The 13257-nt window shown below is 45.8% G+C and overlaps 1 protein-coding gene across 1 annotated transcript in view; it reads left to right on the top strand.

The window, feature by feature from the left end:
- Positions 1 to 13257, top strand: part of slc22a23 (solute carrier family 22 member 23) — a gene marked incomplete at both ends in the record, with an annotated part of 85913 nt that overhangs the window by 44377 nt on the left and 28279 nt on the right. The window contains 2 exon segments of the mRNA XM_084308369.1: positions 158 to 285; positions 8237 to 8342. Coding sequence (XP_084164495.1) covers positions 158 to 285; positions 8237 to 8342 — 234 coding nt within the window.

Here is a 13257-nt window from a genome sequence, read left to right as displayed (position 1 = left end):
TGCTCTACTTTTCTTTATTCCTTTCTTCTCTCTCTCCCTCCCTCCCCCTCTCTCTCTCTCTCTCCCTCTCTCTCTCTCTCTCTCTCTCTCTCTCTCTCTCTCTCTCTCTCTCTCTCTCTCTCTCTCTCTCTCTCCCTCTCCCTCTCTCTCTCTGCAGGATCTTTCCCGAGTCACTGCGCTGGTTGCTGGCCACCCAGCACTACAGCAGGTCCAAATCCATGATGCTGTGCATCGCCAGGAAGAACCAGGTGGACCTGACAACAGAGCCTCACGGCGTGCTCACAGGTCAGCGAGGCGGCGGGGCCGACCGCGCGTCACGTTTAACCCTTGAGTCAACCTTTAAAAAAATCACACCTTTAGCGCTTTGCCGAAACAGCGATCTCAGTCAAACATATTTTTTTCATGTATTGTTCCAATTTTTTTTCATTAATATCATTATTAACTTCAGTCCTCACCATACATATCGAATATTTATTCATTTTCAGGATTTTAACCATTTTATAAATTAGAGTTAGGGTTAGGGTTAGGGTTACCCTAACCCTAACCCTAACCTGTTCATTTCTGCGACTAGGGTGGAAGGTGTGACACATTTATGCAGTGCGCTTAATGATTTTTGAAAAAAAATAAAAACATGGATTATTGGAATGTGAGTCAAAGATGTGAGACTGAGCTACTTTCCTGTCATATACATAAAATATAGTCAACGCTATCCAAAAAAAAAGGGCTATTTGCCAAGAATTGCGACAAGGGTGACTTGGAGGGTTAAAAGTGTGAAATGTACAAAAGCACATCCGAACAATCAATACTAGGTGCTGGAGAGAAGACAGAAGTCAATAAGAGCTAGATAATGTTCCCCTGAAGATGTAATTGTAATACTACCTCGTGTGACGTTTCAAGCGGTATGTTTTTTTTTTGGTGAAGTCAACACTCATGTCCTATTGTATACCCTGCTAGCAGCCGTGCTGCTCCTTACAGCACGCGGACCGAACAACCGACATTACCTTCTCTCCTTTCCTTAGAGCTCCTTGCTATCTCTCCTTTCCTTAGAGCTCCTTGCTATCTCTCCTTTCCTTAGAGCTCCTTGCTATCTCTCCTTTCCTTAAAGCTCCTTGCTATCTCTCCTTTCCTTAAAGCTCCTTGCTATCTCTCGTTTCCTTAAAGCTCCTTGCTATCTCTCGTTTCCTTAAAGCTCCTTGCTATCTCTCCTTTCCTTAGAGCTCCTTGCTATCTCTCCTTTCCTTAGAGCTCCTTGCTATCTCTCCTTTCCTTAGAGCTCCTTGCTATCTCTCCTTTCCTTAGAGCTCCTTGCTATCTCTCCTTTCCTTAGAGCTCCTTGCTATCTCTCCTTTGCTTAAAGCTCCTTGCTATCTGTCCTCCCGAAATACCACCAGTATGTGAACTTTCCTACAAGGGAGAAAAACACTCTGGACCAGGTCTACAGCAACGTGAGGGGAGCCTACAAGGCTGTGCCCAGACCACACTTTGGACTATCTGATCACATCTCAGCCTTTCTCTATCCAGCGTACAGACAACGCCTCAAGCAAGCCCCACCAGTAAGTAAAACTGTTAAAGTATGGAATGAAGAAACCGAACTGGTGCTTCAGGACTGCTTTGGGAGCACAGACTGGGACATGTTTAAAACTGCTGCTCAGAGGGATGACTCTACTGTGGATTTAGAGGAATACGCTTCCAGTGTAACTGGCTACATCAGCACATGTGTGGAAAACATTGTGCCCACAAAACAATGCAAGACATACCCAAACCAAAAACCCTGGATTAACTGTGATGTTCGGTCCAAACTACATGCCCGCTCCACTGCATTCGTCTCGGGCAACGCTGAGGACTACAAGAAGGCCAGATAGGACCTGCGTAGATCCATCAGCGAGGCCAAGGGACAATACAGACAAAAGCTGGAGGGATTCTACACCACAAATTATTCCTGCCGCATGTGGCAAGGCCTGCAGCACATCACAGACGACAAGCAGGGGAGCAAGGGGGTCACAAACAGGCAACCCTCACTGCCAGATGAGCTGAATGAGTTCTATGCCCGCTTCGAGGTCCCCAACACCAACCAACAGAGAGGGGTTCTGACCACGGAGCGCACGCAGGACCCATCACTCACTGTGACAACGGCAGAGGTACGTGCGGTTCTGAGGAGAACAGACCCACGGAAGGCAGCCGGCCCAGACAACATCCCCGGTCGTGCCCTCAGGGTCTGTTCCTCAGAGCTGGCTGACGTACTTGCTGACATTTACAACCTGTCACTAGCACAAGCTGTTGTGCCAACCTGCTTCAAGACCACCACCATCGTGCCCCTGCCAAAGAAAAAACACTGTAACCTGTCTGAATGACTATCGTCCCATTGCACTCTCACCCCAATAGTGATGAAATGTTTCGAGAGGATAGTCATGTCACACATCAAGAAGACCATCCCAGACACACTGGACCCTCTACAGTCATCGGACTGATCACTGGGGGAGCTGAGGAGGCGTACAGAAGGGAGGTGGCGTAACTGGTGGCCTGGTGTCAGGACAATAATCTCTCCTTGAACGCAGACAAGACCAAGGAGATGATTATTGACCCACGGAGGAGGAGGAATGTACAGCACACACCTCTGTACATAGGTGAGACAGAGGTGGATAGGGTTAAAACCTTTAAATTCCTCTGTATCCACATCAGCGAGGACCTCACCTGGGCTCACAACACCCAACATATAATAAAAAAATCCCACCAACGACTGTACTTTCTAAGAAGGCTGAGAAAATTTGGCATGCCGCCCAAGATTCTCAGCAACTTCTATAGAAGTACGGTTGAGAGTGTCCTTACCAGCTCAATCACGGTCTGGAAACTGCACTGCTAAGGAGAGGAAGGCACTCCAGCGAGTGATTAAAACTGCTCAGTACATCTCTGGAGCAGCCTTCCCCTCACTACAGGACATTTACTCTACCAGGGCCACCAGGAGAGCACACAACATAATTAAGGACAGCACACACCCCCCAGCGATATAGGAGTCTGAAAGCCAGAACTACGAGACTGACAAACAGTTTCTACCCACAGGCCATCAGACTCTTGAATGCCTAGCCCCCCCCCCCCCCCCCCCACCCCCACACACCTTCTACTATGAACTATGAACTATGAATCACTAAAGACACCTTTAACTGCTGCTGTGACCCACTGTCACCTCCATTCACATGATCGGAACGTGCAATGTAACTCACTGTGCCTTGTATATATATTTTACTATTTTACCTTATTTTCTAGCACTCGCTTGTATTTAAATATGTTTAAGTTAAGTACTGTGTGATTTTTTGTGAAGGGTGGACTAGCAAAGTAAGATTTTCATTGTATGGCAAACTGTCGTTTTAACTGTGCATATGACAATAAACAATCTTGAATCTCTCGTTTCCTTAGAGCTCCTTGCTATCTCTCGTTTCCTTAGAGCTCCTTGCTATCTCTCGTTTCCTTAGAGCTCCTTGCTATCTCTCGTTTCCTTAGAGCTCCTTGCTATCTCTCGTTTCCTTAGAGCTCCTTGCTATCTCTCATTTCCTTAGAGCTCCTTGCTATCTCTCGTTTCCTTAGAGCTCCTTGCTATCTCTCGTTTCCTTAGAGCTCCTTGCTATCTCTCGTTTCCTTAGAGCTCCTTGCTATCTCTCGTTTCCTTAGAGCTCCTTGCTATCTCTCGTTTCCTTAGAGCTCCTTGCTATCTCTCGTTTCCTTAGAGCTCCTTGCTATCTCTCGTTTCCTTAGAGCTCCTTGCTATCTCTCGTTTCCTTAGAGCTCCTTGCTATCTCTCGTTTCCTTAGAGCTCCTTGCTATCTCTCGTTTCCTTAGAGCTCCTTGCTATCTCTCGTTTCCTTAGAGCTCCTTGCTATCTCTCGTTTCGTTAGAGCACGTTGCTAGCTAAAAAAAACAAATAAATAAAAATCGAATCCTAACTAACCTTACTGTCATGCACTTGTCCTAATATACTAACCTACACTGTAGCACTCAACGCTTTGATGAACATTGTTACTCAGCTGATAGAATTGTGCCCTTCCTGATGATTTGTCATACAGAACTTGTAAGTCGCTTTGGACAGAACAGCAGTTTGAACGCAGTCCCTGTAATTGGCTCCAATTGCGTTGCGATTTCTGCAAATCAACGTAGATACCGAGGATGGCCATAGTTTGTATCGCAAAAAGATGAACATGGGTTTTTGTGAGAAAGATTCGTCTTCCAGGCCAAGTGATTATAATACTGTCTTTGCGCTTCGTGAACGGGTGTAATAATTGAGAACGACTGCTCTACTGAATTGTTCCGTTTTGAAGGGGTTGCGTTGACCTACAGTCCTGGTACACGTTCTGCTGCGGCTTCATTAACATGCATGTTCATATCCTGCCAGTCACTGCTGCAGGCCGTGTGGGTCCATGTGATGAAACGGCCATGCAATTAACACACACACACACCACAGAGTTTAATAACACACACACACACACACACACACACACACACACCACAGAGTTTTATAACACACACACACACACCACAGAGTTCTATAACACACACACACACACACACACACACACACACACCACAGAGTTTTATAACACACACACACACACCACAGAGTTCTATAACACACACACACCAGAGTTCTATAACACACACACACACACCACAGAGTTCTATAACACACACACACACCACAGAGTTTTATAACACACACACACACACCACAGAGTTCTATAACACACACACACACACCACAGAGTTCTATAACACACACACACCACAGAGTTCTATAACACACACACCACAGAGTTCTATAACACACACACACCACAGAGTTCTATAACACACACACACCACAGAGTTATATAACACACACACCACAGAGTTCTATAACACACACACCACAGAGTTCTATAACACACACACCACAGAGTTCTATAACACACACACCACAGAGTTCTATAACACACACACCACAGAGTTCTATAACACACACACACCACAGAGTTCTATAACACACACACACCACAGAGTTCTATAACACACACACACCACAGAGTTCTATAACACACACACCACAGAGTTCTATAACACACACACCACAGAGTTCTATAAAACACACACACCACAGAGTTCTATAACACACACACACCACAGAGTTCTATAACACACACACACCACAGAGTTCTATAACACACACACCACAGAGTTCTATAACACACACACACCACAGAGTTCTATAACACACACACACCACAGAGTTCTATAACACACACACACACACACACACACACACCACAGAGTTCTATAACACACACACACCACAGAGTTCTATAACACACACACACACACACCACAGAGTTCTATAACACACACACACCACAGAGTTCTATAACACACACACACCACAGAGTTCTATAACACACACACACACACACACACACACACACACACACCAGAGTTCTATAACACACACACACACACACCAAATAATTCTATAATATAACACACACACATGCACGCACACACACACACGCGCGCACATACACTAATGTTCATACTGTATCGACCGATGCAGGTCACCAGGTTCATATGATGATGAAATAAATCTGCAAGGCTTGAAGCAAGACATTAACATACACACCCTCCGTGAGACGCCTCCCGAGGACCAATGGGAACGACTCTGGTGTCAGAAAGCACACGCCCCCAGAGCCGCCCCAGCTGCCAGTCACACTAAGATCTGAAGGGCCGTCTTAAGGCTCCCTCCTCGTCGGGCTTAGTACTGTGAGCGGACCGGACTCTGCGTGCTATTTACACTTCCTGTCACGGCCTCAAAGTCAAAATAAAGAGTAGGTTATCTCCGTTTCCAAGATTTCTAAATTAGAAAAGCCATTCAAACTTCTCAAGTTACTTCAGATGATGAAAAAAAGACATGGTCCAAATGTATATGAATTGGAATGTATAACGATTAGCGGTAAAAACCAAATTTTGCCTCATCTACCTGCCAAAGTCTTACCGGACCAATCCTACCCATAGAACCATGATGCTGCCCTATACTCTCTCGTGGCACGGAGTGAGTGTTCAGAGTAAAATGCAGATCTGTGTCACATTTAATGCAGGTCGATTTGTGTGACACCAAGTGAGCGACGCGGACGTCCACGCGGTTAGAACATCTCAGCTTCGCGCTTTGAGTCCGCTTTGAGTCCGCTTTGAGTCCGCTTTGAGCACGCTTTGAGTCCGCTTTGAGCACGCTTTGAGTCCGCTTTGAGCACGCTTTGAGTCCGCTTTGAGCACGCTTTGAGTCCGCTTTGAGCACGCTTTGAGTCCGCTTTGAGCACGCTTTGAGTCCGCTTTGAGCACGCTTTGAGTCCGCTTTGAGCACGCTTTGAGTCCGCTTTGAGCACGCTTTGAGTCCGCTTTGAGCACGCTTTGAGTCCGCTTTGAGTCCGCTTTGAGTCCGCTTTGAGTCCGCTTTGAGTCCGCTTTGAGTCCGCTTTGAGCACGCTTTGAGTCCGCTTTGAGCACGCTTTGAGTCCGCTTTGAGTCCGCTTTGAGTCCGCTTTGAGCACGCTTTGAGCACGCTTTGAGCACGCTTTGAGCACGCTTTGAGTCCGCTTTGAGCACGCTTTGAGTCCGCTTTGAGCACGCTTTGAGCACGCTTTGAGCACGCTTTGAGCACGCTTTGAGCACGCTTTGAGTCCGCTTTGAGTCCGCTTTGAGTCTGCTTTGAGTCCGCTTTGAGTCCGCTTTGAGCACGCTTTGAGCACGCTTTGAGTCCGCTTTGAGTCCGCTTTGAGTCCGCTTTGAGCACGCTCTGAGCACGCTTTGAGCACGCTTTGAGCACGCTTTGAGTCCGCTTTGAGTCTGCTTTGAGTCCGCTTTGAGTCCGCTTTGAGCACGCTTTGAGCACGCTTTGAGTCCGCTTTGAGCACGCTTTGAGTCCGCTTTGAGTCTGCTTTGAGCACGCTTTGAGCACGCTTTGAGCACGCTTTGAGCACGCTTTGAGTCCGCTTTGAGCACGCTTTGAGCACGCTTTGAGCACGCTTTGAGTCCGCTTTGAGTCCGCTTTGAGTCTGCTTTGAGTCCGCTTTGAGTCCGCTTTGAGTCCGCTTTGAGCACGCTCTGAGCACGCTTTGAGTCCGCTTTGAGTCCGCTTTGAGTCCGCTTTGAGCACGCTTTGAGTCCGCTTTGAGTCCGCTTTGAGCACGCTTTGAGCACGCTTTGAGCACGCTTTGAGCACGCTTTGAGCACGCTTTGAGTCCGCTTTGAGCACGCTTTGAGTCCGCTTTGAGCACGCTTTGAGCACGCTTTGAGTCCGCTTTGAGTCCGCTTTGAGTCCGCTTTGAGCACGCTCTGAACACGCTTTGAGCACGCTTTGAGCACACTTTGCGCACGCTTTGAGTCCGCTTTGAGTCTGCTTTGAGTCCGTTTTGAGCACGCTTTGAGCACGCTTTGAGTCCGCTTTGAGCACGCTTTGAGCACGCTTTGAGCACGCTTTGAGCACGCGCGGACCTCTGCAGAGTCCGTTCCGTGTACGTTCCGCCCGACTATGTGAGAGCCTTTAGTCGACACACAAAGCCACAGGACTTTTATCGATTAATAGATTGATTCAAGTCGACAGATCCATATGATTGCGTTTCCTGCATACGATCAGGCGGAGGACCCTCTTTAAATGTAGTGCTCACCAGACATGTGCTTGTTGTTTTTCATTTAACTAATGTGTGTAAACTCTCGTAAACAAACAAACAAAGATAACCAGCTGGTACGGGTGCTGATGTCTGTCCCGAGTGGGAAATCCACCCAAAAATACAATTCACATATGTTATTTCTATAATACCCTACTCAGCTCAGTTTCAATTTGGAAATCTCTCTCCTGGTTACCACAGAAACAAGACTCAAGTGATGATGCCATTTAGGTGCATTCTCTGATTCAGAGCTCTAAGCGAAAAGGCATTTGGATGTAACAGCTCAAACGAAACAAAGTCTGGCAGATAATTCACTGTTGCGTGACGATGACACGTTTAGCAGACATGGACCTGCTTGTCTGCGATCACTGGAGCGGCAGCGTGTGTAGATTCTGTTTGAGGGTGGCTTTCTCCTTCAAAGTCCTCCCGTAGAAGACGCACCCTCTGTTCTCCGCGCCACCGGAGCTGCACAGATGTCCCCCCCGGCTGTCGGTTCTCTCATGTACCTCCTCAAAGGACAGGTCTCAGGGTGTGTGTGTCTCCTTCATGTCTCTTATCAGAGCTGGAGCAGGAGCTGCACCAGAAGCCCCAGAGGACCTGCATCGTCAAGATGATGACGAGCACCAGGAACCTGTGGAAGAACATTGTGGTGCTGTGCGTTAACTCGTAAGTGTGTGTGTGTGTGTCCTTGTTTTCCAACCGGCGTGGGGACCAAAATATTCCCACAGGTGATAAAACAGACGAGATTTTTTTTCCGTCATTGTGGGTCCTCACAAGGTGGAGGAGCTATTTAAGGGCTAGGGGGTTATAAATAGTAAATGGTGCATTTATATAGCAGCTTTTTAGCAAAAAGCGCTTTGGAACTTATGCCTCACTTTCGCTCACACATTTCACACACCGACGGCGGAGGCGACCATGCAAGGTGCACAACCTGCTCATCAGGAGCAGTTAGGGCGGGGGTCAGGCACGTCGGAACAGGGGGTGCGGCGGGTGCGGCATCACCCCCTAGTGGCAGCTTCAGTTACTGCACAAAAGTAAAAACGGTATTTTTATATACTGTAACAATATAAGTTATAAGTTGATCCTGCTCAAAGCACTTGACTTCACCATTACACTGACACACTTGTAAATACATTAATTCTTGTTAGATTGCCCGACTGTATTATTTTCCTCGCTGTGTGGAATACAGTTGCGTCTGAGGGGAGTGGCCGCTGGCCGACGGTGCTCCCTGCTGTCTCGGGTGTCGGAGAGGAGACGCACAGATGAGAGAGGAGATGAGAATGAATGAATGAAAACTTTATTTAACAGATTGCAGAATGGGTACAATACAGTACGGTTCAATACACACCATTAAGGGGATGCAGACCAGAGAAAGACGTTTGTCTTGTTTACAGCAGGGTCCCCCATTTTCAATTCATAGTGTGTTCATAGACGCACCAAAATCCATTGCGGGGTGAAAGTTTTCCGCAAAACATTAATATCTTTGGAACCGTTTGTGTTCAATTGTATCTGACTCTGGAGATGATCTTCTCTCGTCACAATTGAAATTGTATTTCTCCGTCGAGCAAAAGCTGGCTGGCAGTCTCATTGAATAATATACGCACTCCGAAAGTCTATAAACTTGTGCATAACGGAGCAGAGGTCCCCAACCATCGGGTCGCGGACCGATGTAATATAAAACACTTAATTAGCCGTGCATTGTGTAACGTCTTAATTTAGGCACGACAGTGTCGTTGTAGGAGATGCATTCAATCTAACATTGAAGCTAACCCATATATAGAAATGTGTCATACAGACTTGGAGATGGAGCCAAGTGAGGTATTCAGAAGTTCAAGTGAGGTGTGTTTGTTTTTATTTCTTCAGGCTTGAAAAGTCAAAATAAAACAATTATTATGTTCTTCTCGTTTGCCTCACGTCTCACGTCATTTTCAGTTAAAGGGTCATTAGAAATAACTTATTTCAAAGCCATTCTAAACAACGAACGTTCCTCTCACGGCATTCTGAAAAATAAAATCTCAGATAGGCCGCACCCCCTGCCGATTTAAAGTTCCGACGTGCCTGTGGGGGGTTCAGTGTCTTGCTCAAGGACACTTCAACGCACCGCCCGGGAGTAGCTGGAATTTATACAATAGAAATCCTTTAATAATCCCGAGGGAAATTCGGCACTACAAATCGCTCACATTGAACAACAATAATAGAATACAAAAAAATAGAATAAAGAATAAAATACGGTCCGGGATATACATTCTGGTATGTATATACATTCTAAAATCTTAAATATACAACTATCCCGCCAAAAATATACAGACATATACAGTAAAATGTACAGTAATAAGTGTGAAAATGTAAAGTGTAAAGTGTCCAGGAAGATTGTGATAAATGTAAACATTGTAAAGTGTCCAGGAAGATTCCGCCAGGCTGTACTGTCACCCTGTGCTCAGTGATGCAGTGAGGCACAGTGATGCGTTATAGAGTCTAATGGCTGTCGGAATGAAGGACTTCCTGTGCCGTTCAGTGTTACATCTAGGGAGTATTAGTCTAACACTAAACGGGCTCCTTCTTTCAGCCAAGTCCATGTATTAGTGGGTGGGAGGGGTTGTCCATGATGGCGTGGAGCTTAGCAAGGCTCCTCCTCTTAACACATTGGTTGCCAGCCGAATATGGCGATTTATCGCTTGGATGCCACCACGTTAATGAATGGGAGGACGAGCACATTTGCGAACGCATAAACTATATCTTAAATTATGGCTAATACACCCGTCGCTTATCAATGACTTGCTTGCAGTCAACATGTACGAAACGGATTGTTTTTTCATCAGTACATTTCCGGTTTATACCGTTTTGAATACGAGTATAGTTTTGGTGATTTCTAGTAATTTCAGAGAAATTCTGCGAAAATAGCCATTTACTGGAATACACTAAACACGTTGTCATTTTCCGGCTGATTTATGAATCGTTTTCAAATAAACGCTAGATTATCGAGAGTATTTGTGTTCTTATGCATGATACAAAAGCGGGCTGAAAAATCGTTTATTCGTGCCGCGCTCAGCGCCACGCCACACACACACACACACACACACACACACACACACACACACACACACACACACACACACACACACACACACACACACACATTGTGCAATCTGTGAAAAACAACTCTGATTAACCCAAAACTGGTAAAATAGATTCCTTACCTCAGATCAGATGGTCTGCAAAAAGATGAATCCAATTCCTGATCGCCATTCCAAATATTTTATTGTTGATTTATTGATCCAACGTTATAGTCCGAAAAGCATGATCCAAGCTGCCTCGCCAGTGACTCTGGTAACACGACACTGATTGCCAGAGGTGGGAAAACCCTGGACCGGAGTTTTTCGCTGATGCACTTTTTCACTCAATCCAATCCAATGATGTGCATTACCATCCGGGAGATGATAGGGGGCGGTATTTGCCCTTTTCGAGCTCAGAGCCATTCCCAATGATAATGTCAGGCTGGACGGATGAAAAATGAATGGATATCGCTAATAAAAGAAATAACGATTAAATAACGAGAAATCTCGTGATTGGCAACCAACGCATGGCGGCCAACAACGAGATCTCTCGTTGTTGGCACCCAATGTGTTAACCTCCTGAGCCACTGTCGCCCCCGTGTTAGGGTTAGATTAATGGGGCATGGTGCAGATTTTCTTAACCCCAATCCTATCGTTATGTTGTGATAAAAAAATAAAAAAATAAATAATCTAACCCTAACTAACCTTACTGTCATGCACTTGTCCTAATAAACTAACCTACACTGTAGCACTCAACACTTTGATGAACATTGTTACTAAGCTGATAGAGTTGTGCCCTTCCTGATGACTTGTCGTACAGAACTTGTAAGTCGCTTTGAATAAAAGCGTCAGCTAAATGTACAATGTTAAATAATTTAACGTAAAACATACGGCCGCATCGGCACCCCCGAAAGACTTCACCATGGATGATGTCATCGATGATGTCACCTGGCGGAGAGCGGGGGTCAGTTGCACAAAACATCTTAAGTTGTATCCTTAAGTATGACACTTAAGGCTTAATTTCTCCTTAGCTGAGGGTCTTAATTGTTTTCTTAGTTAAGGAAAAACATTAAGGCATTTATTGCAGTGAAAGAGATGTTTACAGTGGAAAGATTCTACGGTTTCCATGGAGACTGCTCCCGTGCGCCCCCGGCTCCGTGGGCTTGTGATGTGACAGCCTCACCTGTATCTAACTTTAAAAGGGACTCCTTAAGTAAAAGACCAAGATGAGGAGAAAACCTTAAATACCCAAGTGTTTATTTTAAGGGAACCTTAACTCATTGGACGCCAGTCACGATGATAGTCGGGTTAACTCGCCATCGCTTGAGCGCCAATCACGAGTATAGTCAGGTTTTAATCGTTATTTCTTTTATTAGCGATATCCATTCATTTTCATCCATTCAGCCTGATGTTATCGTTGGGAATGGGTCTGAGCTCGCAAGCCGTGCGGGTGTGCTTTAAATACTCAGACGAGGTAACCTGATTTCAACGATACATCTGCGAGGCTGCCCCCCCCCCCCCCCCCCTCATATGCAATGCTGTTGAACGTGGCACGGACCTCCGCGCCCAGTACTTCAAATGGCGATCAGATAATTGGATTATTTCTTTTGCATTACATCAGATACAAGGTAAGAACACTATATATAAATTTGATCGTTGATCTGATATGTATTTCTACCCCGATCGACACTGTATCTGTGTGTGTATGTGTGGCTGTTTTCCGTTGGGTGCAGGGGGGGTGGGGGCTATTATCGTGTCTTTCTCTGGAATTACTAGAAAACACCAAAACTATACTCGTATTCAAAACGGTATAAAACGAAAATGTACCGATGAAAAAACGATCCACTTTGTACATGTTAACTGCAAGCAACTCACTAATAATCAACGGGTGTATTAGACCCATAGCCATAATTTAAGATATATTTTAAGCACTCGCAAATCTCCCAGTCCTCCCATTGATTAAAGCGGTGGCGCTCTAGCGCCCTCTGGCACACTTAAGCGATGGCGTCCAATGAGAGAAGACTTAATGGTGTTTTGTGCCACAGATGTCTAGTGGACTGCAGAAATAGTGTCTGCAGTTCACTAGAGGTCTGCTCTCCGCCAGGCTGACATCATCCGGCTTGAGTTTCTTGGGGGGGTGGAGGGGGGCGGGGGGGGGGGGGGGGTGAGTTGTTGGAACACGTTGGTGAGTTAATACAGTATGTCTGATTATCACACGTCCTCCTCACAACAGAACAATAGGATTTAAGGTTTAAAATACATTTTAAAACCTTATTGTTAAGGTTAGGGTAAGGGGTTAGGGATAAGTGTATGGAATGTCCCCACAATGCAAGAAAACATGGCTGTGTGTGTGCATGCACGCGTCTTAGTGCGTTATGCTTGTACTTAAACATCGTGGTGGAACCTGTGTGTGTGTGTGTGTGTGTGTGTGTGTGTGTGTGTGTGTGTGTGTGTGTGTGTGTGTGTGTGTGTGTGTTGTGTGTTGTGTGTTGTGTGTTTTAGCGGGCTTGTGAAATGCCATTGCTAAT

This window comes from Notolepis coatsorum (assembly GCF_963971535.1).
Source record: "Notolepis coatsorum genome assembly, chromosome: 2".
Classification (NCBI taxonomy): domain Eukaryota; kingdom Metazoa; phylum Chordata; class Actinopteri; order Aulopiformes; family Paralepididae; genus Notolepis; species Notolepis coatsorum.
Note: the sequence above shows the minus strand (reverse complement) of the source record. Positions and strands in the feature narration are given on the sequence as shown.